At 39.5% G+C, this 26,892-nt stretch overlaps 1 protein-coding gene across 1 annotated transcript in view; it reads left to right on the top strand.

Moving 5' to 3' along the window:
• The window catches only part of LOC307221029 (chloride channel protein C-like), a 66,049-nt gene that overhangs the window by 26,889 nt on the left and 12,268 nt on the right, over positions 1–26,892 (top strand). The window contains exons 11-13 of the mRNA XM_079985143.1: positions 1,290–1,461; positions 8,321–8,487; positions 13,136–13,315. Of these exons, the coding sequence (XP_079841269.1) occupies positions 1,290–1,461; positions 8,321–8,487; positions 13,136–13,315 (519 nt within the window). The remainder of the gene's footprint in view (positions 1–1,289; positions 1,462–8,320; positions 8,488–13,135; positions 13,316–26,892) is intronic.

The raw sequence follows: 26,892 nt of genomic DNA on the forward strand, positions 1-26,892 counted from the left end.
TACCTTCTTGCAGGTGTGTTGTGAAATGTATTATTGGCACAGTAATAGCACATTAGTGGTGGATTTATTCTGCTTTATTATTTCTGCAATGCTTCCCCAATGTTATCACATTATGGTTGTCTAGTGGGACTATGGTACAACAAAAGCAGGACACCTCCACCCCTCAGAACATCTGTAGTATATAAAGCAATGGCAAGTTACAGGATGTGCACTGATTGGAAATGAAGCAGTGTGACCACCCCAAAACTTTGACAGGTGTAAATAGTATTGAAAGTGGGAATGATAGCAGCATGACCACAAATCACCGTGCCTGTGCAATAAAAAGGATGCCTGGAGATATTATTTTGAGTTCATTTGAGATATATCTGACACTCTATTGCCAAAACTTAGCTTTTCTTTTCAGGTGATTTTTTAAAAAATCAATCTGCAGCTTCTACATAAGTATGTATGTCATGTCATGTATGTCATGCAGTAATCAGAGACCTTTCCTCAAGATGCTGCTCCTGTTTATGGGGAAAAAAATCACAAACATTTCAATTTCAAATGCTGTGGGGTATGTGGCTATGTGTATGTCAGAGGCATCTGTTGACTAATGCTTGGGACATCACTAGAGATTAGCAACACACAGCTCCTATCAAACCATTATGAGAACTTTTATGAGAACTTGTATCCAATGTAGCATGATGTCACTTGTTCGGCAAGTGCAAGGAATTATCATTGCAAAGTGAAATTTCCACCATTCTTCTCTCCCTGGGCACTCCCTAAATCTGCTCTGGAGATTTCTCCAACCTCTCCTTCTCAGAGGAGAGTTTCATCTCACCAGGGTAAATTTTTTCACTCATGGAATGAGTGCATTGGATGCCACCTTTAAAGTTCAATTAAAATAATTGATTTGATGTCTAAGAGTGTTGAATGCTGCTCTGCTATTCCACATCAGTGTTGGAGGGCACATATTGTCTTTTAACAGGAAATGTGGAAAACACCAGACTATCACCTCCCACTGAAGCAGGGGTTCTTTTTTTATTTAGTTCATTGAAGGCTTCATGCTTCCCTCTCCTGTGCTACTTGCCTGTGATTTTATCTAACATCATTGGCAAGCAAGCAAGCAAGCCAGCCAATTTCTCAGAGCATAGCTGGCCCACCCTTTCAGCAAGACAATCCCCTTCTATAATTCAGAGACAGGTTGTCATGCTATAGTGCCAGATCTCTGCTAGCACAGTTACCAAGAGAAAATGAAAACCATTTATCTGCCCAGACAAGTGTCTTTACTGTCTTCTTTTCCTTTGCAGGTACACAGGTGCATTATATGGCAGGATAGTTGGCTTGATACTGGTTTCCATTTTGGGGGTTCAGACTGATGAACACAGTGCATGGATTGATCCAGGGTTGTTTGCTGCAGTTGGAGCTGCTTCTTTCTTCAGCGGTGTTTCAAGGCTAACCATCTCCCTAACAGTTATAATGGTATGCAGTAAACTAACTTGTATGCTGTTTTGCCATTGGCCGCCATGATGTTACCAAATGCCTCAAAAGCATATTTGGTATTTGGGTCTCTGAGTAGTAGACTGGCAGTGTGGAGGAGCACAGTCGAAATCAGCAGCAGTTTGCCCTGCTTCAGAAAGCTCTGTGGTAGAAAAACTGGAGCCCTGCCAGAATCCTTGGAGCACGTGGGCAGAGGTTCGTTGTCCTTTTCACATGGTCAGCAACTGAGTAAGGTGAAGAATGAGGAGGTTGCTCTGTACATCTTTACAGGCAAGCATGTAGGACCCCCCCTCCCCTGGGCTGGTGATGTGGAGCCCTGATTGTGTTAGTAAAATGTAATATCTGAGAAGCAAAACAAAACCAACAAATCCGTGTCTGAACGTTTTCTAGTCTCTATGTTGAAAGCTGTGTCCAGCATTATTGACTTTTAATAATAAAAAGGTCAGAAACAGTACAGCTACCACAGAAAAGCTGTAACTCAGAGTACGCAGAAATCATGGCACCATTAAGAAAATTAAAAAAGCTGAAGGGTCTGCAGTAATGTTGGCTACTCTTCAATATTCCTTTCTGAGATGAAAAAAGGACTTGGACGTGACAATGCAAAAGCATAGTTAAAAGGTGGTGACCTTGAATTGTAAAGTGCATACATTTTTCCGATATCCTTTGATAGGTTCCAAAATAATTTTGGAATGTTTGCTTTGGCTGTCTATGCAGTCTTCCATTTGGAAAGAGTTATATGGTGGTGATGAACAGGTTAGTAAAATGCTTTTTAAAAAGAAATACCAGACCCCACAGGCTTTTGCCCACTTCTTCGTTCTTGGCTGCTTCCCTTTTCCATGTTGATACTCAGCTCTCTGCCTTTCCTTTTTGCTGAAAGTACTAGGTCTGATGGTAACATTTCCACATGCTCCTATTCCAGTATGGAGAAAAGTCCACTTCATCCAAGTTAAATAACTGTGCTTAAGCCCATGCAACTCTATATGAGGCTTAAGACTGTTTGTTTAAGTATTCTATATTATCCTAATTAATTAAATTAGCTATTGCTTGATGGCCAAAAGGGCTTCTCAGTGGTTTACACTTTATAAAATCAATGTAAAAAAATATAGCCATACATAATTAAAGTACACAATAAAACACTTCTATCAAAATATTAAAATAAGCACCCACAATTAAAATGCATAACAAAACAAGCTCATTAAAACAGCATAAAAATTAAAAAAAGCAATTAAAACAATTAAACAGGAGGTTCAAGCCAGGAAATCAGGGGAATGCTTGTTTAAGCAGCTGTGACTTCAAGAACCAGCAGAATGCCAATACAGACAGGTTAAAATATTTTATGTTGAGGGACAAGCTTCAGTTAAGTACATTTGTATCTGCAGATGCAACTATATGGAGACATGCTTTACAAACAGATTATTCAGCTATTGCAAATGGCATGCAATATGCAGTGTGGCAGGAAATAAAATTAATGAGATCAAGGGCACTTCCAGACTATCACTATTTTGGGGTGGGATTCATACACATACTGGCAAATTCAGTATGCACAATTATAGTTGATTAGGAGTTCTTGCACAGCAAATCTACGGTACTTCCCAAAAGCGATGGAAAAATGTACTGGAAAGTGTGGGATAACACTTGCATTGACTTAACATCTTTTGACCTGCCCACCAACAAATCAGAATGAATGTTAATAAAATAGCCAATGTTCTCTAATCTCCCTGCAAGCAAATTGGGATGAATGCCCAATAAATAGGTCATCTGGAAGTGCCCCAAGAGTCCATTGGCCAGGCTGTCTCTACTGTCCACTGAAATATCTCCTCAGGCAGAGGATCTTGGATGACAAAAATTATTGCAATGACCCTTATACGGCCCAGAAACAGGAGTGGTTGGAAATCCTCTACTCAGTCTCTTAAATTGTACTATAGCTAATAAAGTGCTCTAAGACCACTTCTGATTAAATCTTGGTATGAACCATTCACATTGTCTCTTTTGGGAAGCCCAAATGGAATAAAAGTAGAATGCTGTTGGTTCTTTAGGCAGCAATAACTTAAACATTGCTGGCTCAAGTGCAAACCTTACAGCTGTAGGTGCACATCCAGCCGGAAACTACTAGTAATCTCCTCATGCAGATGGTAAGAACTGGCTTTGGATGATAAAATGGAACGAAATCTGAATTGGAGAAAGATATAATTCTACGTCTCAAGAGCCAAATACAGTTGCAGCCAAAAGTAACAGCTGGCCTTATTTGTGAAGGGAGCAACAAGCCAGTAGTGAGGATTGGGAGGGCAATGGTTTTTTTTGCTAGATGGGAACAGTCTTAGAGCAGTGACTAGGATAGACAGAAGCAGAATCACAATGACAGTTCTGTGTACAACCGGAAGTGCAGCTGGTGCTCCAAATACCTTCAGTCAATGTATGCAGCTACAGCTACTGCTCATGCTCTAGGATGAACTGTCTCAGTAGTTGCTCATGGTTAAAGCATGACTTCAGTTTCTTTGTATCACGACACTGGATCACAACCTTGCTGACATTTCCTCTTGGGAAAGGAAAATAAATTTCTAAAAGGTTTCCATCTGTTACAAAACCCACCAAAACATCTGTCAGCGTCATTAAGTGCTTTTCTGACTGTGCTTGACATACACTAGCGGCAGCAATTTCAGAGTGGAAGTGTTCTGTTGAGCAAGCAAAAATGGGCAAGTGCACCTACCTTTTTCTGAAACATCATTGTTCAGAGATTTGAGTAACATTGCTAGAACCAACGTGTTAGCTACGGTAATTGAGTCTGCCCTCAGATTCCAAGCATACCTTGAGTAGAGTGAAACATGAACATGAATTCTATATGGTCCCAAGCTCTAACACTTCCTTATAACCCCTCCACCCTGGCACTTGAGAATTGCAAGCATCAATTTTATGTATCCCTTTGATGTAGGAACATCTAATGTAGTGCCTGTTAAAGGTGAAGTTGGAAGAAATCCCTCATCACTTTGTCTACATTGGAAACATAGTGAAAGTATGAAGTATGCAGTATCCCATAGTCTGGAGCAATCTGGAGTTGGAAGTGAAAAGGAGGAGATTAATAGAGCAAGGGATATGTGTGTGTGTGGTGGTGTGTGTGTGTGTGAAGATTGACAGAAAATTGATTTAAAAAACCAACCTTCTCTGTTCTTAGGACTGCAAAATTATCTGGGCTCGTCTGTCTTCCAGGCTTCAAGTGTATGCTGTACTGTTGTTTGTTATAAATGAAAACCAGTACAATGTATTTTAAAATCTCCAAAACTCCAGTGATAACAGGATGCTAGCATAGTGATGCAGCCCTCTGGAGTTAGTAAAAATATAAAAACCTCAGAATTATTAGAGTTGTGCATCCTTGGTGTAAATCACTTTTGTAAAGTGTGTTAGACAGTTCTGAGCTGGATTATGCAGTATCTTTTTCAAGAAGAGAAAGGGAACTTGGTGAGGAAGGCAGCTGTTAGGTTTTAAGGAAAGTTCATATTTACCACAAGCCACTTGCCTTTTTATGAATGTAAATGAAAATGGTGCCCTCTTTGCCTTTACAATTTTTTTTTTTTGCACCTAATGACTTCATTTTTAACTAGATTCTCCCCTCCAATGAATTTGAGTAAAAAAGATGGTCAATAAAAGTCTGCTGGATCAGCAGGCCCAATTCTAATGAGGTTCCATTTTGACTACATTTTCAAAACCAAAAGCCAAACCGAGAAAGAAGTTAACCAAGGTGTGACTAAGAATGAGGGCCAGGGCTTTTATCAGTAGTTTTATGTAAAATGTGTCTTTTGAATTTCCTGGGCAGCTGCCCTCCTCTCTTTGATGTGCCATGCCCTGTTGATGCTCTTAATGAAATGCATAAGTATGTGTTATGTAATAAAACTATAATAATAGACAGGGGGCCAACTGGTTATAATGATGTGGGGCATACATCACTGTAGGGCTTACAGAAAAATTCCATCAGTGACTAAAATAAGGTTAGTTTTTTCTAAAAGCCTCTGAAGCATTCCACTAAGCGTGCAATTATGTATGAGGTAAGCAAAGTAAAACTAATTTGCTGATTCATGAATTATAAATCTGCCTATTAATGGTATTTTTCCTTAATCCATTAGCAGTGCTGGCTGTATAGGAGCAGAAACCCTAAAGGCAAGCCGTCTTTAGCATGGCCTGTTACCTCTATAAGACCTAAATTACATAAGATAGCAAAATCAAGCATAGCTAGTAAATCTTTCCTTGTGATCTGCCCCCTAAGTGCACTTCACATTGCACAGATTAAAAGATAAAATTTACTGGCTGTTAAGCTGTTTTTCCTGTTTTTCTTTCTCTTCCTTTTCTTCCATTTTTTTGTTTTTTTTTTAAAAAATATTAGCACCAATTTGTCTACTTCTTATATCTGTTCCTTCAGTGTAAGTTCTATTTCTACAAGGTATAGGGCATGGGGAAGGTTTACCTATTATGAGCAGCCCAAATCAAGTAGCAAGTTTTCTTGAGGTGGGGTCTTTTCAGATTATCAGTTTATAGAGCAGCAGGTGTGTCCTTGTCCATTTTTGTTGTTGTTGCTTGAGATCTAGTTCTATTTGAGGATACAGCGTTTCCCCAGAAGCCAAACCTTATTGGAGAATTTGAGTCTTTCCCCAGTTAGTGCAGCTGTTATGATCTAGAGAACTGTTCAGAATTATATTGTTTTAGTACCATTATTTTGTGGTGTCATCATTGCGCACTATACTTGACTTACTAACAGCCAAGAGAAAGATCACTGTCCTGAGGAGACTACAATCTAAAATAGTTAAAATTATATTTATACATAAGTGTAGTTATAAGGAATGAAATTAACATGTGTGTTACATAGTTAAATTACATGTGAAGAATAGGATCCAGATAGGAGCTCCCATATTAAAAAACATAAAAAAGCAACTGTGCACTATTCTGATTTGGGAGAAGGTTAGCTGTTGGGGTGGTGGTTCACTCTTTTACTCCTTGCTATTTTTCTGATTAAAATTGCCCCTCGTTGCAAGTTGCTGCTTGACCCACAGGGAGAAATGTACAGATTTATCATGGGTACTTGCATGTTTCTTCCGATGGGACAAATAATAGCTTTGGTGAGAATAATTTCAATCAGGAAAATGGCATAGAGGGAAGGCTTTAAGCCTCTTTCATGGTGCTTTTGTACTGTTCCAAATTGCCCATTCCATTGCAGCTACATTTAAGTGTTGAAACACAGGTGATTCTGTACATGGCTCTCCCTTACCATGTCTAGATTGGTCCATGAACATCTACCTGAGAGTAGCTGTTGTGAGAGTGACATCCATGATGATGGGTAGCACAATTCCACCCCTCTGTTGCATCCTATATTGTGCCTTGTACTCAGGGGAACCACACAGCTGCTGAAGCTGACTAATCTCATGGCAAAGTGTGAAGAAATATGTCTTGACAGTTTCACATGCAGTAGCTAATAATGTAAGACTTCATCTTCAGTGTCTGCTGAGGTGAAACATTCAAGTGGATTCTTTACACTTGCTTTGTAACAGTCTTATCACCTGTGTGAGTTTCCTCTTTGCAGGTTCAGTGCTCTCTCTTTCACACATCTCATGCACTGGAGCACACATAATTCACCTATTATTAAATAAGGGCAGCAAGGCTATGTCAGTTGCCACACATCAAGGTTATTGCAAGAGTAGTGAGGCAACCACCGATCTATATAAATGGGCTGGATGTTGTAGAATTACCTTTGAAAGAAGACATGCAAGACGTTCTGACCAAGGTTAAATACAGATAGGGCAGTCATTATTTTTCTTTACAATGTCCATGGGTGGGACTGCATAGAATCATAGAATTTTAGAGTTGGAAGCGACTCCAATAGAATTTTAGTCCAACCTCCTGCAATGCAAGAATCCTGCCCACAGCCATCTCTGGGTGGGTTCGAACCACCAACCATCTGGTTAACATCCAGATGCACTAACCCACTGTGGCACCAGCCCTACCTGTCCTGTCAGCCTGTCTCTGATCACTCCCAGGGTGCAACCCCATTTTCATCCTGCTTTGCTACCCAGACATTCCAGCCACTTCAAGATGCTCTTACCTGTTCAGGGGTGCGGGAGAGACTTTAAAACATCAAAGTCAGCCCTTCGACTATCTTATACATTTTTTAAAAGTATTTTAAAATGCATTTTAGTGATGTTCAACACAAAGGGTAAAGGGAGGGAATGGATGGAGAAGGAATAAAAGTGAAAGTTACATGGACCAGGAATTGACTGAATTGTCCATCCTTAGCTGTGACCCCAAAATAGGGATTACTGGAGAGCAAAAAAGCTCTAAAACGCATCTGAGAAATGCATAGTGTTTCTGTTTGAGCTGGTTAGGAAAAGTCTTTTGTTTCTTCTGGCAGCTTCTTATCAGAATGCTTCCTTACTTTGAGAATCCATACTTTAGTGGGTCCTCCATATTTTAGTGGATACTAGTTTTCTTCTTCTTCTTTTGAGCCTGTGAGCACATCAGGCATGCTTAGAAAGTGCTGTAGGCATCAGTCTCAGGATGGCTTCAATGGAGTGCAGGCATGACCTTAACTGAAAGGGAGTTCCATAAAATTTGGCCCACAATACTCTCAACTCTCAAACAATGCTATTCAAAAAGTGCTGAAAGTGGCTGTTAATTGTAACATCATGTTGCTATTATTTCTTAGTTTGGAACATAAAGCCTACAGTATTTTGTTCAACAGAATTTTTGTACCATGTAATTGTAAATAAAACATCTAACCGGTTTCTTTAAACAGATGACCTCTAATTATCAACAACACACTTCTTTTCTAGTAATGCATGTTTTCATTTCCCTGCTACTTTAGGTAGAGATCACAAATGATGTCCAGTCCTTGCTACTCATCATGCTGGCAGTCATGCTAGCCAAAATGGTTGGTGACTGGTTTAACATGTCTCTATACAGTTCTTTACTGAAGCTGAAATCCATTCCCTACTTAGATGCTGAGCCATTTGTTTGCCATAGGAAAAAATGGTGAGTGTTTTCTTATTTTCCTATTGTGGCTGTTCTATGAGTTAGTATAAAACGACTGGATGTCTTTAATTTGCTGATTTAGAGATTGATTTGGCCATAACGTGTGATTTCTTCTGAGTTAGGGACAAACAGAAACCTGGAAGGAACCTACTGGTAGTTCAACTTCTGGCTGCATCAGAAAAAAACCAAACAAGACAGGAAAATATAGTAAATGCAGAATCATGTCCCTTGAAAACATAAAATGCATAGCAAAGCTATCTCCATGTATATATCAGATGAAGACCTATCTGCAATTGCCTCCTAACACAAGAAGCAAAATGGGTTTTGTTCTACTATCACAAGAAACTGCTTAAATGATAGTGAGTGTTGGCATTGCAGCATTTTGGCAAGGAAAGAAGAGCTATACTTCTGGCCCACTAATCTAATTTCTGGAGAAGAGACATTTTAAGTGTGTGTCTCTTTTCTGATACAAACTTCTGATATATAGTGATGGGAAAGAGGTAATATATTCATTGTGGCCTTTTTCAGCCAAGGCTGGGCATAATCCCCAAATGTTGAGTAGGCTTCCCATTAATAAACCAATGAACAATGGGAACAAAGCTTTCTATTCTTTTTTCTTTTCTTTTAGCACATCATAGATATTCACTTTTGCTTGTAAAAAGTTATGTCAGATCATACAGTGTGTTATGTTCTAGATACTGGATGATTAAGCTGTGTCTAACAGAGGGATGCACTGTGATTTCTAGTTATGCTGCATACCACCATAAATTGTCCCCTCCCTGTTATAAAAGCTAGCTAACTGGAACACTCTGAGCTGCTGGTTGCCAGGGAGTGCTTTTTAATGAGGGCAAGAGTACTCAAACACTTCTATAACTTGGCAACTCTTCCTGCTTTTATAAGCCACTATACACTTCAGAAAGAAAATATCTTACAGCCTACTTTTTAATGGGACAAGTTAAGTGCTGAGTGAATCTGTGCTTGTTCTGTTCTAGCTTAACGTTAGCCTTGTCAAAATTCTCTGTGTTTCTGCATGATATGCCACATAAAACTGATTTGAGGAGCCAAGAAATCAGACTATGATAAGAGTAATTGTACATTGTTTTAAATAAAAGCATGTTGGAAAGTGGCATTACATTAAATAGTTGATTGTATTGCATAGTTGAGCTTTTGATATTGCTGACTTGGATTTTCTGAAGTGGGAGTTTGTACATTTTTAACTGGAGCGAAATGAACTTATAGAGAAATCACTCTGAAAATTTGCATGTTGAAACTGTTACCTTGAAATTAAATGGGTTGGTTTTGTGTGTATGTGTGTGACTAAGAAAGAGAGAGACCCGGCTCACACATCACATTAACAATAGTTAAAATAAATTGTGGTTTAATATGAGCAAGCAGCATGCTGGTTTTCCTGAGCATGTTGCTCCTCCCGCATTCTGGCTGCTGTTGTGCTGCTGGAGAAAGCCATGGTCTGGCTTGTGTTGTCTGATCCCAGGCTCATGGTTTCTTGACCCTAAACAAACTACAAGTCACAATCCAAGAACAAACTTTGGCTTCTGGACATGCTTTGTTGGGAAAGTGACAAACCATGAGCCTGGGTTGGGATTACTCAACAAGATAGACCATGGTTTGTCTCCTGGTAGTACAGCAGTAGCAGGAGTTGGGGAGGAACAAAGTGACCACAATTTCAACAGTGTGCACCAGCATGCTCCTTGTTCACGTTAAACCATAGTTTATTTTAACTATGGTGTAGTGTGATGTGCAAACCAGGCCAATAAGAAAATCAGTGTGACCAGACACAAGTTTCAGGGAAAAGAAGGTGTTGGCATGGCTGTCACGATACTGGTGCATACCTCTCCATATTGTGGTGTGATGTTGTGGCATGACTTTCTGTGCTATTTGGAATCCTTTTTTAAAAGGTACTAATCATGACCCATCTTTTCCTTAGTCTCCCTTGGCCCTTCAGTATTTTTGGAAAACATTTTTGGCTAAATACTTTTTAATGAGTTATATCTTACTATTTAACTTACATGATAACCTTTGTTTCCTTCAGTCTTAAGTGTATTCTATTTCCTAAAAAGTAGACACTCATTTCTGAATTATTAAAGAATAATAAGCCAGCTGGCAAAGCAGGGGAACCCCGTCTTGTATGCACAGCTTTGGCAGAACAATAGGATTGCTAGTCACAATTTATTTATTAGTTCTAACACTGACCCATCTTACTGGGTCTTGTAAACATTACTGAGATAATGATGTGAAACACGTTTAACATACTAGCTAAGTTATTAATGTTATGATTTGAAGCTTAGCACAACAATCCTTACACCAGAGGATCAGATTTATCTGCTTAATTCCCCAATGTGATGATTTATAAGCCTGGGAGTTTTATGAAGGACGAGGGTATAAATCTATAAAATGAAATAATAGTTGCTTTTTCTTTTGAAATCTTCCACGTGACACAGCTGCAGCCACATTCCTGGGTATAAACAAATTTTAAATAAGCAAGTGGAGTCTGCAACCAAACGAATCAGTGTGGAGTGCTTCTGTTCAGGATTCTAGCCACTCCATTCCATTCTCCTCCTCACAGTTTTGTTTCTCTTGCCCAATAGTTAATCAACATTATGTGCCCACTGAGCATGCTCAATCCTCATTGGGCTCCTTTGGGGGGGGGGGCACACTGGTGCCTAGCCTGAGCTACATTAAACTCTTGGATATCTTGATTGATTTCTATATGCAGCTTTCACTTTCATTCCTGGAGACATTTAGAACATTCCCAGGGAGAACCAGGAAAGGACTTATGAAATAGTTCTCCACCCTTTGCATAGGCCTCATCTGCACCAGAGTGCCTCCCCTATGAAGGAAGGTTAATTAATATCAACAGGCAAACTACTTCCATGATTGCCACCTAGTGAATTTTCTCTACGATCCAGAGTTAAAATCTTAATGTGGCTGCCTAAATGTTATTGACAACCATCAATAACATGGGGAGAAAGAGTACACTCCCTGAAATGGTTGGTGGGGGAGAGAATCTATCTCATTCCTCAAGGATCCTGTTACCTCAAGGGTCATTCAGTTTCTCTCCCTACCAGCCTTTTTTGAGGCTGTAACTCCTGCCCCCTGCAAGTTTATGGAGAAAGAGCTCTTGCCATTAATGTGTGTGTGTGTGTGTGTGTGTGTGTGTGTGTGTTTGTGTGTGTGTGTGTGATTGCCCTTATCACAGTGCTGAGTTTCAACCTCCCCTCTCAGCCCAGCACTGTAAGGATGTGTGTGTGTGAGAGAGAAAGAAAAGTGCTATGTGTGTGTATGGTTGTGGTTTCCATGTGTGGTGAGTGTGCAGTCGTGGACTTCATGAGTGGTGACTAACTATGATGCATACATGCAAGAGAGAGGGTGTGTTTTCTGGCTTACAGTCACCACTGGAGTGTGGCCCTTGGAGACTTGACCAGTCTTGAATGGACAAAAAAAGTCAGCCAGCCAGCTCTAATTCCAACAAACAGTGCATGAAGTGGTAACTTTGTTTCTAGAGGGTACCATTCAAGGTGGTAGATGGCTGAATAGCCCTTCATACAGAAATTCACTGCATGTAGAAAAATGGCATATCAGAAAGAAGAGTATAATGTTTTCCCAGATACTTACCGGTAGTTTTCTATGTGTACAGATTTTTCTTTTTTGTATGGAGAACTATTAAATCATGGGATTTGCCACCTGCAGTTTGAAGTGGTGCAACCAGATAAAGGCTAATCACCACAATTGTCATTTGTTAGAATGACTTGGTATAGTAATCCCATCTGTATTCAAAAATTTTGTAGGCGGCCCAAGAAATAAAACACTACCTTTCACCAAGGGCCAAATTCCTACTCTGCATGAAGCTCACTGAGTGACATTGGGTCAGTCACTATCTCTTTGCCTACTGTACCACACAGTGTTGTTAAAGGTGAGAAGCATGTCCAATGTCCTGAGCTCCTTGGAGCAAGAGTGTTGAAATCCTCTAGCGACACCAGATTTTCTCTTAAAATTTGGACTGTGCCAACTTGCCTCTGCAGAATGTTCATGGTGGCCAACCAAGCTTTATAAACAACACTTAAAATAATATAAATAGAACAGATGTGGTACAGATGTTCTCTGATATCTGTACAACATGACCAGAGTAGTTGTTAATGTTTCATATATCTCCAAGAGGTCATCAGTGATCACAGCAGCTTATTGAGCTTGGTGAACAATTGGTGAGAACCATTTTAACTGTTATGTTATTATGAAAGTTTTATTTCTTCTTTACATTCTCCTCCTAGTTCCAAGAACTTTTTGTAATCTGAACATAATTTTCTGGGGATTTCATTTTGAATTAAAACATTTTTTAAAAAGCAGAAAAACTCATGGAAACTGATTAATGGCTCTTATCTTCTCTTAGAAAACTAATGCTTACATCTGGTTGGTTTTATCAAGCATCTTACTCATAGGCAGGAAAGTCTTGATAATAACTTTATTGGCTAATTACATTTGAAACAACATATTCACAAAATAAAACCAATTTATTTGCAGCTTGAAGTAATTCACCAGCACATTATAAAGTCATCAAACACTCATGTGGTACAGTGTGCCTTGTTCCTTGTTTACTAAATAAATTGTTGGCTGTCTGCTTTATGTCTTTCAGGTTAAACCTGGAATTGTTTGCTGCCAGAGATGTCATGAAGCTTCATGTCAGGGTTCTCCATGTAAGAGAAAACATTGCTTTCTTGGCTCAACTCCTTGCCGACACCAGCCATAGCGGATTCCCAGTGGTTTACAAATCTAAGCCAGATCAGGCAGAGGTGTTCCTGGGAACAATTACGAGGTAAGAAGCCACTACATTCTTCCCAGAAGATAAGTGGCCCCTAAGGCCAATATTTGGAACAAAGAATGACGGCCTTAGCATACCGTATTAATGAAAAAACATGTCATGAAGTAGAGGGTTTGTGATCTGCAACAGTTTTCTCTTTAAAGTTTGGAACAACTTTTGCCAGTGCGTGTTTGCATAAACCACTCCGTGTGTTCCTCTGTGTTAACTGTGCAACATTCCTTTAGAAACAGGCACACACCTCAAGGCACTTGGAGGCTTACGAGAACAATGAATCAGAAGGATGTGTGTTATCAAACTGATCACAATTTTTATTTATTTCAAATATCATTGGCAAACTTCCCTTTGTTTACTCTTACTCAAGTTCACCTCTTTCAAGATAAAACATGTCAGAATTCGGATGAAACAGCAGTCTCTAATGCTTGTGATGGCTTGCTTCAGTAAACAGGAAATAAAGCCAGCAAGCACTTCCACTCCAAGAGAACAGAATATACATGGCTTTGTTTTCTGGCCTCACAATAATTTGGTTTGTAATGCTATGGTACACAATTGTCTCCAATCCTTCAATAACTTGTATCAAAGCTGACATTTGTTCTTAGTGAGTTGTCAGTCTGTAGACAGAAAGAGCCTTTTGTGAATTTAATGTTAAAAACAACAACCCTACCTTTGTCCACAACTACAGATAAGCAGGAATCTTTATAAATAGCAGATTTTTTCTATATAACCCAGGTTTTTCATTTATTAAAAAAAGTTACTCAAGCCACTCTGTGAAGCAGCATATGAATTATTTAAATAAAAATATGGACATATGAAATGTTTAGTAGTCATACAAGAGCACAAATAATCTAAAGATAGGCTATGTTTTATGATGAAAGCTACTGCCTTTTTTAGTGCAACAGTTACCTGTTTAGAGGGAAATTCTGGATGTTATGGAGGCCAGATGAGCTTCATCAGAAAAGAGACCAAGAAACAAGAGAGAGGAAGTTGGGAAACCCGCCTTAAATGCCCTCTATAATGGAGGATTGCATCCTGTGTTTGTACACAGTTGTGGTTGTTTTGGCACAGCTGGGCTCTTCCTAGAAATGCTTGGCAATAATTTCCAGTTTCTGTTTTCTTTTCATGTTTTTAAAAATATCTCAGAGAGATTACATAACTACTCATTCCTCCTGCTGTTCTCTATTTTTTAAAGAACAGAGCACATTTACAACTCAAATTTGTACAATATCAAGAAAAAGACAATGGAGTAGCAATGCTACTGCTTTTAAAATTCTCATTGAACAGAGAACTCAGTTGTTGATATTGACCTTGGGTATCTGGTGCATGCAATCTAGCTCTTTAGAGTAAGTGGAGGGAGTCACAGTTGAGAAAAGAAAGTAAGGATGAGAAAGCAGTAGATATGGGAAAGGCCAAGTGTTAATGGTCATGGGCATCACTCAGCTCTATAGGGAGTCCAATGACTACTTATTATAGCTATTCATATGCTAACAATTTCCAGGGAATGATGGCATCTAAATATAACTGCTAGGGTGGCATGTCCTCTGTGATAGTGGTTTTGAGGTAACTTTGCAGCAACTAGCAATTTGGCAGCTTGCAAACTAATTGGGAATTGCTGATCCCCACCATAACATTTGCTGTCCCACTCTTGCTGTTTGGGTGGAAGCCAGTTTGGAAACTATTGGTAAATACTGAGGATACAAATGTTGGTAAGCCTAAGCAAGCTTCCTTTGAAAAACTTTCTAGTCAAAGACACTTCATTTTCCTGTTGTACTGCTCTGTCCATAAGCTTTAATGAGCTTTTTTTATTACATAATTTCAAGAAGAATAAAACATGGAAGCCATGTTATTAAGCAAATGGTCAGATTCACATGTTTGACTCAACTATTGTTAATTATGTAGTCCTTGTTTCCTGTTGTTTGGTCCAGTGCAAATCATTGCTGTTCTGCTCATCCCTTACTGATATCTGTAATAGATTATTTCACAAACAAGCAAACCATACAAATAGCCTCTATCCGATCATGGTATTTCAATCAAAAAAGAAAGCAGCAACAACAAACTGTTCTTGGGGGAATATCCCAACATTATAACTTTTGGCTTAGTTACTTGGGTGGGTGTATGACATATATAAGAAATTGGACACATTTAGAACAGAACACCCTACCTTTTTTGCCATCTAGACAACTGTTTCCTTGCTTACCCCCAACCATTAATGCATTTTCCCCAAGAAAAAATTATAAATAGTTGGAATGTAAGCAGGGACCTCTTTACTCAGTTAAACCTGAAAACCTGGAGATGATGGACTTGATCACATCATTTGGGCATTTCAGAAGAATAAAAAACAATTCCTTAAGATGAGTCACTTGATTTGAAATCTATACAAGTTATCAGAGTGTAATCCATGATGTGCATATTTGGGTGAAGTAATGTGCATTTCATTTTAGTTGCATCAAATTTTAAATCCTAGTGATAATTTCCCCCAATGTTCCTTGTCACACACAGCTGTTTCACATATTGTGAAGGGCAAACGAGATTCTCCTATTGAGTCAGCCAATCAAGAATTCTTGATAAGTGTATCTGTATGATGCACTAGTACCTATATGAATATTTGTAACATTCATACTTTAAAATGTCACATTTGTACTGTATGCCTACAAACAAAATAGGTTGGATCCAGGTTCAGTTAACAAGTTGTTGTTGTTGTTTCTTACTCGCCTGCACCATAAGATCCCAAGGTGGGTTGCAGCAATGTAGCAACATAAGAACCTGCCTTATACCATGTCAAATCATTAGTCCATCTAGCTCAATATTGCCTATATTGACTGCATGTTTCCACACAAGAGTCCCTCCCAGCCCTTCCTGGGGATTTCAGGGATTGAATCTGATACTTTCTGCATGCAAAGCAGATAATCTGTCAAGTGACCTGTGGCCCCATCCCTAAATACAATATTTAAAATTGTTTAGAACAAGTTACTAAAATATGGCTTACTGTGACTGCATGAATACGTGGGCTCCTGGAGAGAGGCTTGCAATCACTTTGCTCCTGCTTGGTCCTTTTTGCTCACACACCATGCTGATCTAAGGCAAGGTTTGGCCTAGCATGTTGTCTGAACTTGGATGTATGGTTAAGCTCTGTCCTTGCTAACTATGACCTGTAACAATGGTATGATTAGCAAAGGGAGAAGGTTTAACCACAAGCCCTGGTTTGGCTTAGCGCAGTGTGTGATGAAGGAGCAAAAAGCACCAGGGAGGAGCAAATCAGTTGCGTGTGTGCATTTGTGTGGACATGATAAGCCATGGTTTGGCTTACTGTGTCATGTGAACCAGGCCACTGGGACTTAAGTCATGACCCATTAACTTCAATGGATCCTAAATTCAATGAATGTCTGGATCCAACCCAAAGTGTGAAGAGACCAACATATATTCTTATAATGTTTTTCTGTCATTGTCCTGCTGCTTCTGTTAAATGATATTAAAAAGCATACGAGAAACCACAGAACTACACTGCTCATGGCTCGCAAACTATGGTGTCCACCAGGTTGAATATGTTACATTAAATAAACATAACCCACTCATTTATTTCCCAGCTGTCCACTGCAATAAAACCAGAACTGATGCTAATAAATGATTGAGCCAAAATGCTTGTCTCATTCTTTCCCTTGTTAACTTGCCCATACCATTTTGAACTTCCCATCACTTGCCAATTGTGAGAGTGTCTGATAGTTGTAAAATACCGCACTAAATCACAAAACAATGGGAATAAAAAGTGAAGGTGTCTGTCACATCTTCACGTGAATCAGTAAGGGATGAGAACCCAACAGTACTAGGCACTGTGAAAAATGTGTTATCTGTTTGTTTGAGAAGTAGGAAGCCTAAGGACTGTGTTCAGTGTTATTCCTATGCACAGCAGACCCCCCAAACAGGTCCATTAATTGAAATGAATCTACTCTGAGTATAATTTAGCTGAAAACATCCCTATCATTTCTACATTTTAACAGTTCTGCAAACCTGTACCACACTACAGTTTTTGGAGTTCTTATCAGAAAACTGTGACAATTTTATAGTTCAGATGTAATGATAAACTATGGTTTCTTGACCCAAGAATGAACCATGTGCCCAGTTACTCCTGTCTCTCTCTTTGTATGCCTTGCTTTATATTATGTCGTTTTAAAGGAGTTTTCCATGATGACTGAACCGGAACACTGTGGTCATAACTATGTTTGCATGGGACGTGCATTCTATATATGCCTGGCATCTACGTTTCCATTACCTGGGAACTAGCCCTTCAGGACCACAAATAACTTAGAGTGAATACTTTAGTGCTAGGAGAATCTTTCCCCTGTAGGCTTGGCTGTATTCTGACAGGCTTCTCTCAGGTCTGATAGAGCTGATCCAAAAACTAGCTTTATTTCTTTTTTAACCACAATATATAGTAGCACAGTGTGTGTAATTTTAGGGGTATTGTTCTGGGTTTGGGTTAGAGTATCCTCACAACTATTATTCCTCACAATTATTATTATTACTCATTTATTATCACCATTTGTGGTTCACAAGACACCTGAGAAGGCAAGGCCAGAGATTTTTTTCAGAAAAAGGTGAATGGCAAGCTAACTTACAGAAGGCTTGTTCCAGAAGTGGGGGAGTGAAAGATTAGGCAAAAGTGAACTGTTAGTGGCTGCATGGTGTGATGCTTCAGTTTAGGGAGCAGGGGGAAGAAAGGGGGATGCTGTGGAAGCTGGGAAGCTAGAAAGAGGGGGAAATCAAAGGAAGGGAAGATGTGACTTATTGCAATAGATCTGACTGAAAACACTTCAAAGGGAGGATGAATGAGGGTCCTCAACATTGGGGTGAAGAGCAGGTGTGGCATGGCAAGGCTTTACCAACAAGGATTGCAGGACAATGGAGTGAGAGATGGGCCCCCAAAGCTGGGAGTTCCATGAATCCATCACACTGCATGTGTGCCTGCAAGAGTGCTCTCTTTAAATCAAGCTGAGTTCAGGGGGCCAAAACCAGTTATAGCCTTAAAAAGACAGAAACTGGCAGCAGCTCAGGTGGCAACAGAAATAAAGATTTCCAGATGAAAAAGGGAGGTTGATGGCCTGTGCTTTACTGAATAGACTCATGCTTCAGGCTAGGTGAGTGCATTTCAGTACTATTTGGAAGAACTCAGTGTATCTGAAGAAGTGTGCATGCACACGAAAGCTCATACCAAGAACTAACTTAGTTGGTCTTTAAGGTGCTACTGGAAGGAAATTTTTTTTGTTTTGACTATGGCAGACCAACACGGCTACCTATCTGTATCTGGGCTGTGAATAGTCACTTGGTAAGTAGTAAGGGGTTTTCCTGATTGTGTTACGATCTGGGGAACTTTTGCCTTTTGTGCATCCAAGAACTCCTTAGCCTGAGGCACAGAGGAACTGGAAGCTCTCTTGTTCATGGTGACTAGCGCTGCAAACACACTTTGTCCTGGCATGCCAGCTTTTGCCAGCTAGCTGTTAACAGGCATGAGGGGATTATGAGCCAAGGTGTTCTTATGGGGACAAAATGGAGACAATCTTGTGCTCTCTGGTAACATGCTGCTTAGCAATCAAGATAAGAAACCAGGATCTGTTTTTGAACTGAGGTTGTTACATCTTTGTTGTTGTTGTTGTTTAGTCGTTTAGTCGTGTCCGACTCTTCGTGACTCCATGGACCAGAGCACGCCAAGCACTCCTGTCGTTCACTGCCTCCCGCAGTTTGGTCAAACTCATGCTGGTAGCTTCAATAACACTATCCAACCATCTCGTCCTCTGTTGTCCCCTTCTCCTTGTGTCCTCCATCTTTCCCAACATCAGGGTCTTTCCAGGGAGTCTTCTCTTCTCATGAGGTGGCCAAAGTACTGGAGCCTCAGCTTCATGATCTGTCCTTCCAGTGAGCACAGGCCTGTTACATCTTAGCCAGGCCTAAAGATAATGTAGTTAGGACATAATTCTTTTCTCTCTGTGGAGCCAGTGTCTCTCACCCACCTTATTTTCATAGAACCATAGAATTGTAGAGTTGGGGTCATCTAGTCCAACTTCCTGGAATGCAGGAATTTTGATACCACTTTTCCAAATGAGTGTCAAAAGCAGCTTCTGAGACTGAGTGCCAAACTAGATATTATAAGCCAGACCTTTTAAAAAAGTATTAGCGTATCACCTTTGAAGATAGTTTGGAAACTGTAGCTAGTGTGGTATGTGGCCACCTAATTCAATCAATCTCTTTTGTTGGCATCGTATACATGGATCAGAACACAACACAGTTGACAAAACATGGCAGGATCTACATTAGGATAAAACTGTCCAGACATCATGAGGTACGAAGATGGCTCTTATGACCTATGGTGATGTAATTTCATAGTTTCACTCAAAAATCTTGCCACATTCTCCACAATGTCATGCTTTGGTATTCAGAGCCATATGCCATATGGTATCCAGCCATAGGGCACACCATTTGGCAGCCCCAGGATTTTTCACAGAAATTTGGATTGGATGCATTCCAACGATTGGTTAACTGCACCAATCCATAATGGAACACCATACAGGAGTTGGGGGGCTACTTTGGTGTTAAAGACCTTTAGGGAAGCTGGGAGCTGTTAGAGAAGAAATGGGTGATAGCCAGAGCTAGAGTATCCTCTCCATTAAGTGCAAGCTTACAATGGTATTTCCAGGAAGCGTTATATTGGATGCCTAGGTATTTAAAGTTTTTAACCTCTTCCGACGGGTTTCCACTGATCTCCCACCTATGAGGCTTCCAAGATCTTGAGAAAACAAGCACTTTAGATTTTGTGAAGTTCAGTTCTGGTCTGTTGCCTATACAATATTCCTGGCTGCTGCACACCTAATTGTTGACAGGCTCAAGATGAGCAGATCATATAACACTAATCTTGACACAGCTGTGCAGGATGCCTGCAAGTTTCTAGGCCCAATTCAAAGTGCTGGCTTTTGCCTTTAAAGCCCTATACAGTGGTACCTCGGGTTACATACGCTTCAGGTTACATACGCTTCAGGTTACAGACTCCACTAACCCAGAAATAGTGCTTCAGGTTAAGAACTTTGCTTCAGGTTGAGAACAGAAATCGTGCTCAGGCGGCGCAGCGGCAGCGGGAGGCCCCATTAGCTAAAGTAACTTTTAAAACTTTAATAAATATTATTAAAAAAAATAAAATAAAGTGGTGCTTCAGGTTAAGAACAGTTTCAGGTTAAGTACAGACCTCCGGAACGAATTAAGTACTTAACCTGAGGTACCACTGTATAGCTTAGGACCCCAATATCTTTTGCAATATCTTTTGCAGTAACTCTTGCTGTATGAACCAAACCCTTCAGTCTTCTTCTGAAGCCTTTTTCAGGTCCCCCGTCTGAGGTAGGTTTGGAAGATGGTAACAAGGGAAAAGGCCTTTTTATCTATGGTTTCCCATCTATGAAACACTCTCCCCAGTGAGCTCCACTAGCACCATGATGAACATCATTTCAGTGCCAGGTTAAAAGCTATCTCTTCTCCTAGGCATTTGATGGATTATGACAAACTGGTTGATAGGCTATTGAATGAAATGTCCTTTCTGCAGGAGCTTTTGTTTTTCCCTTGCTGGATTTGTGTATGGGTTATTGGAATGGTTTTATTAAAATGTATTGCTTTATATGTTATGCCTTTTGGCTTTTAACCTTTTTTTGTAAGTCTCTTAGGGACTTTTGTGGTAAGTGTCTTATAAATAAAGAGAGAGAATTGTTGTTATATGGGCACTGGAGGGTCCAAGTTCAAATGGCTGAATGGCAGGAGGGAAGGGATTGCCATTGGTCTGATCAAAACTATCCTCCCCAACCAGCTTGTCTCTCTTTCCGTCTTTGGTTGTGAAGAGGGAGAAGAAAGTAATTTTGAGGGGACAAACAACAGGAAAGGAAAGGGCTGAGAGATCCCTCTTCTTAAGCACAGAAACTGTTTTCCAGTACAAATAAGAACAAATTTTCCCCGTAGACATACTGCCCCTGCATCACTCATGTAACATTACATCTTGTTTGGCTCCCTCACAACACATACTGTATTTTTTTATTGCGGCTCAGTCTTTGGGTCATTGAATTTTGCTATTCAAAGACTCCCGCTATAATAAGCACATTTGTTAAGCTTTTGTATCAATTTGTGAAAAGTATAAACAGTAATTACCAAGGAACTATTCTGTTTTCTTTGCGTTTAGTTGTTGTTTAGTCTTTGTAATGTAGACAGGAACCTGTTATTCACCAGGCAGAAATATGGACAAATCTGTCAATTTTTGGTTTCTCTCAGTTTCTTGTTTTTCAGTTCACTTCATCCTATTTCCATATCAACTGAACAGTGGGAGGTTCAGGACAGAAAAAAGGAGGTATTTCTTCACACAGCACGTAGTTAAATCACAGGATTCACTACTGCAAGCTGTAGTGATGGTATGGGTGCATGAATAAAATTCTCTTACGAAAATTTGTAGTATCTTAGTGTGAATTTCTTCTAATTAATATGCTTCTGTGCAGTTTTGACAAATATTCACATTTTTGCAAGCAATTTCCTCTAATGCAGCACATTTTTGTGTTACTTTAATTAATGTTTGACTTTTGATGCGATGCAAACTTTCCCCTAATGTATGCATTTTGTACATGTGGGTTGACTGGAGAACTGCATTGCAAAATTTGGAGAAAAACAAATTTCAAAGGGGAGCTGTGTTTCAGTTTGTATGTTGGTTTGACAAGCACAAATTGGGTAGTTTCTCATTAAAATGCCAACAGAATTGAATTTCTCCCCCATCCTTGTGTGATGGCTACCATCTTGGATGACTTTAAAAAGGCTTTAGGCAAATTAATGGAGGGTAAAGCTATCAATGGCTACTTGCCACAATGGCGGTGTACTATCTTCAGCATACTGTGGGAGCACAAGTGCTTGTGCCCTCTGCTTACATGCTTCCCACAGGCATCTGGTTAATCACCATGACAACAGTCACTGTGAGAGCAGTGCACCTTTTCTGTTCTGAACAATGCAGTAAATCTGCTGTTGCTTGTTTGTCTTGTCTGCCTTTCAACAAAAGGAAATATTTTCGATTTATTTAGCAGAACACAAAAAGGTGATTAACCAGAAACCATAATGCTGTATCATGTCTGTACAAATGTCCAACACTTTGCCTGTAAAGATAAACTAGTGAAAAACTTGTATTGCCAGTTTAGCAAATAAGTGAAACTTCTGGCAGTTTATCTGCCTTTCTGTGTAATTTCATCACTGAAGCAGCTCCTTCTCCTCCCATCCTCGGACCTTACTGAAATTTCAGTGGTTGTTGGAAATTGGTAGTCTTCAGGCTAAACCGTTTTGCAAAAGAGTGGGCATTGCCAGAAACTGACAGTAAGCCAACATAAAAGTGGGGAGGGAAACTCTGCCAGTTCACTTGGGTGGCAGATATTTTTTGCTCATTTTTTGATAGTCTGACATTAATAAGCCAGCATAGTTTGTGCCTTGTATTGGTTGCTCATGCATTTTTTTAAAATTGAAGGAGTTCATCCTAAGCATTTCCTCTACTGCTAAAAAATATGACCTTAGGCAATGAATTGTCACTAGCTAGCTGTCTGTGAGTTTATTCATTCATTCATTCATTCATTCATTCATTTATTCATCCATTCATTCCTGCCTTTCCAAACTGGTGGATTCAATTTCTCAGGATTCATTCTGACAACAGAGTTATTTGAAGCTCAGCTATTTTTGCAAACTGAGGCTTGTTTCTGGTGCCCCAGGAAATAAGGCATTGTAATTAGATGACTTCAAAATGTTGCCACACTCCACATTAGAAATATACTAATGTGTGAATGGTTCTCTAGCAGCTATCTCAGAACTCCTATGAATTCTCATACTGCATACTTAGAAGTGAAAGTGTGAAGTGCTGGTAGTACCCACACAGGTAGTAGCAAAACATCTCTGTAAGGAAAAGTAAATGTACCCTCTTAGTTTTCTTGACACTGTTTTCAAAAAAAATAATAAATTACATTTAATATTAATTTGCATAGTGAGATTGCTCAAACCCATAGTTTGTTGGTTAGGAACATAAGAATGCCACCTTATACTGAATCAGAACTTTGGCCCATCTAGTGCAGTATTGTCTACACTGACTGTCAGTTGCTCTCCAGGATTCCAGGCAGGGGACATTTCTACCAGGGATTGCACCTGAGATTGGGTTGCCATACGTCTGGAATTTTCTGGACTTGCCCTGAATACTGTTGCTGGAAGAAGTGTCTGGGCGGAAATTGGGAAAATGTCAGGAAAATCTGGACATATGGCAACCCATATCAGCAGTGCTGTTTGGGGTGTGATTTTCCTTTTTAAAAAGCTCCAAAACATCCTCTCCCCCCCCCTTGCTATTTTGCTCAAAAAGCTCAACAACTTTGCCAAAAAAGCTCACTAACTTTTGTTTCACTTTTTGAAATATGGCGGCACTAACTTGAGACCTACCTGCAAAGCAGATGCTTCTGCTACTGAGCTATAATCCTTCCTTAGTTTCACTGTGATAGCAGACTATGGTTTGCTCATAACAGGAACTCATCAATTAAGTCCTGTGTGTGAGAGGAGTGGTGAGGAAGGGGGAGCCCTTGAGCCAGTTACTTGTTAAAATTCCTCAAATCTATAATTTGGAAGATTGTTCGAAAACATCCATAGTCTTGAATTAGTTTCTCTGGTAAGAAATGGCTCTTGTGTTAGAAAGCAATGGCAGAGCAGATGTACTCAGTAACAATAATGACACCACTGACGAGACAAACACTTTCATGATGATGCATGGGAACACTAACTCCAAACTGCATTGTTTAGCTAATGCATGCTTTCACTCCAGTAAAGTGCAGTGTCACATAACTGAAAGTAAATCGAAGAGATCATAGTTTAGAAAATATGACAAAGTTGAAAACTTAAAGCTGCATTATGCAGTAATATCCTTTTAGAGATAAATAATTGATCCAAAAGACTACGTCTGTGTTATTATATGTTTATTAGGTATACTTTTTCCTCTGGTTGGCAAACGAAATCAAAAACTTGCTAAGCCAACATTTGCTTGGGGACACGTGTGTTTCATCACTGTAACCATATGTTTTGAGTATGTGCTGCTTAACAAAGAGAATACAATGAGATGATACATTGACCTATTTTGGCGATTCAACAGGGGAAATTTCAGTGGGTTTTATCCAGTTCTTTGGAGTACATCCATTCAAATCCATGAACCTAAGCTAGTCATGCTCATTAACTACAGTGGGCCTACTCTGTGTAGGACTAGCATTAGATACAACCCAATGTCATAATTGCTTTCAAGGCCTTCCTTCACTATAAGTGTATTGCACAAAAAAATGTGCTTTAGTTTCTCATTTGTTCTAATCAGATTTCATATTCTCCCTCAGCTTCTCCACTGGACTATTTCAGCTTCTGAGTAGCAAAAGCACAATATGCTCAGTTAAAACATTAATTGCTATTGTCATTTCTGTGTATAATTTAATTACTTGAATGTCACAGGCATCTAGAATACTTTATAGCTATTGTAATACTTTGGAAAGCATGCCGTCCCCTGCAGCACAATTCTAGTGTGGGAGTGCTCTTTTAACTACGGTATGTAGATTTTTGAAACAAATCACAATCAGGATTTGCCTCCTCTGTTTCTCTGGCATGGTTTTGTTGAGTGCATGTGTGTGTACACACACATATTTTTCAAACATTTACCTTCCACTATGCTAGAGCATATATCTATTACTGTTTTTAGAGGAGCAAGGAGCACTATTTAATCTATGTTTAAAATAGAATAATTCTTTCTTTTCACAAGAAGGCTGTTCCTATCCTTTACACATACTGACAGGATATTATGCTGTTCTCATTGAAAGGGTTTATCATGCAAAGACTAAGGGCTTACTTTTACTGATCATGTAGAAAGCCACTTAAGTGACAGGAATGCAGATTTACCCAAGTCAGGTGTATAAGCAATAGTCACAGGAACAGTATCTTCTATAGACCAGTTGGGGGTCACTTTCCAGTTCCTCCTCCACCTTCAGAACTAATTTTTCCCATTCATATGCAAATTTAAGTGATTAATGAAAACTCATACGACTGATCAACTAAATATGGTGAAATTGCCTTAGTGCTTGTATGCAAAAGGTTTCCTCCTGAAAATCTGATCAAAGTACAAATAAAAATAAAAATATTCAGATAAAAAACAAATAGATGATCATCCTGCTCAAAAGAAAATGTCCAGTGCAGTTTTCAAATCTTTCTTCTTTGCAGCTTTGAAAGAAAACTCTGAGAAAGAAACTTTCTAAGAGGCTACATTTCTCCAAGATTAGCACAATAAAAAAAGAGTCGTTCTCTAGGAAGAGTGCTTAATACAGTAAGTGGGGTACCTTTTTAACTGAATATTTTGTTCCATTTGTGATTTATTCAGAGCATATTTAAGTTTATCTTCCCATACTTAGGTGTTTGGTGCCTGAAAAAACGCATGAAGTGTGTGTGTGGTGTGTGTGTAGGTCAGAACATGTAGGATAGTCCTTACCCTTGGAGGCCATGTTCCAGCCATGACTCGCTTCTGCTGCATATTTGGTAGGGAGCCAGTATGGGTACAGATGTATGTAGGGCTATTCCATAAGGGTGGGAATACTGACTGTCCAGGATTTTCATCTCCGTAGAATGTCACTGAACCTGCAGCATCAGGAATGTGGCTGGTGTGTTTGTTGGTATATAGGGAATGGGTCTAACCTGTGTGTTCTTGTTTGGCATCCATGTCTACCAGATATATGAATAGGCTTCTGTCTGTCTTTTAGACCATGGACTTTTAGCACCAAGGACAGCACAACATTTTTAGCTGACGATCATTTTTTGCTTTGTTGTTGTCTGGTTGTTTCCCACCATCTCCTAGCTCCTTCTTTGAGAAACCCAGTCCTCAGAAGTATCACCTCTCCTGATATGTCTAGGATTAAACCAAATGAATGAGAGCCATGGGATAAATTTTGTGAGACTGGAATAAACAACATGAGACACTCTGTATTTCTTAAATAAGAACTATGGATTGTTACAAACTGTCCAGAAAATCAAGGCCAAACACCTAGACTGGTGCAGTACCAAAATGTTGAACATTTTATCTTAGTTTGCCTTTGGAACCTTGCTCCCTCCTGAGCCTATAAGATGATGAGGCAAGTACAAACTACTGCCTGAAAGCAGAGTGTATATATGATTTATTGAGGGTGGCATCTGATTATGTCATAGTCAGAGAAGACCCATTAAAATAATGACTAACTTAAACCCATTAATTTCAGTGGGTATACTCTGAGTATCACTAAGTCACATGCTGCCCTTTATCATAGTGCTGTTAAAACTGCAGTAAATAACTGAACACAGTAGCGTTGACATTCTTCCATAAATCGCTGCTGCTAAAAATGTAGTAAGGCACAATAGGGAATTTGAAACAGAGCAAATGGGAATGGGAAAATGTCTGACGTGATACACGATGTGTAGCTTCCAACCCTATATTGTAATCTGACCTCGCTAAACATGAACATATGCAGTCTACAAAGATGATAATGTTGGGAAGTTATAAG

Source organism: Podarcis cretensis, assembly GCF_951804945.1.
Source record: "Podarcis cretensis genome assembly, chromosome: 7".
Taxonomy (NCBI): Eukaryota; Metazoa; Chordata; class Lepidosauria; order Squamata; family Lacertidae; genus Podarcis; species Podarcis cretensis.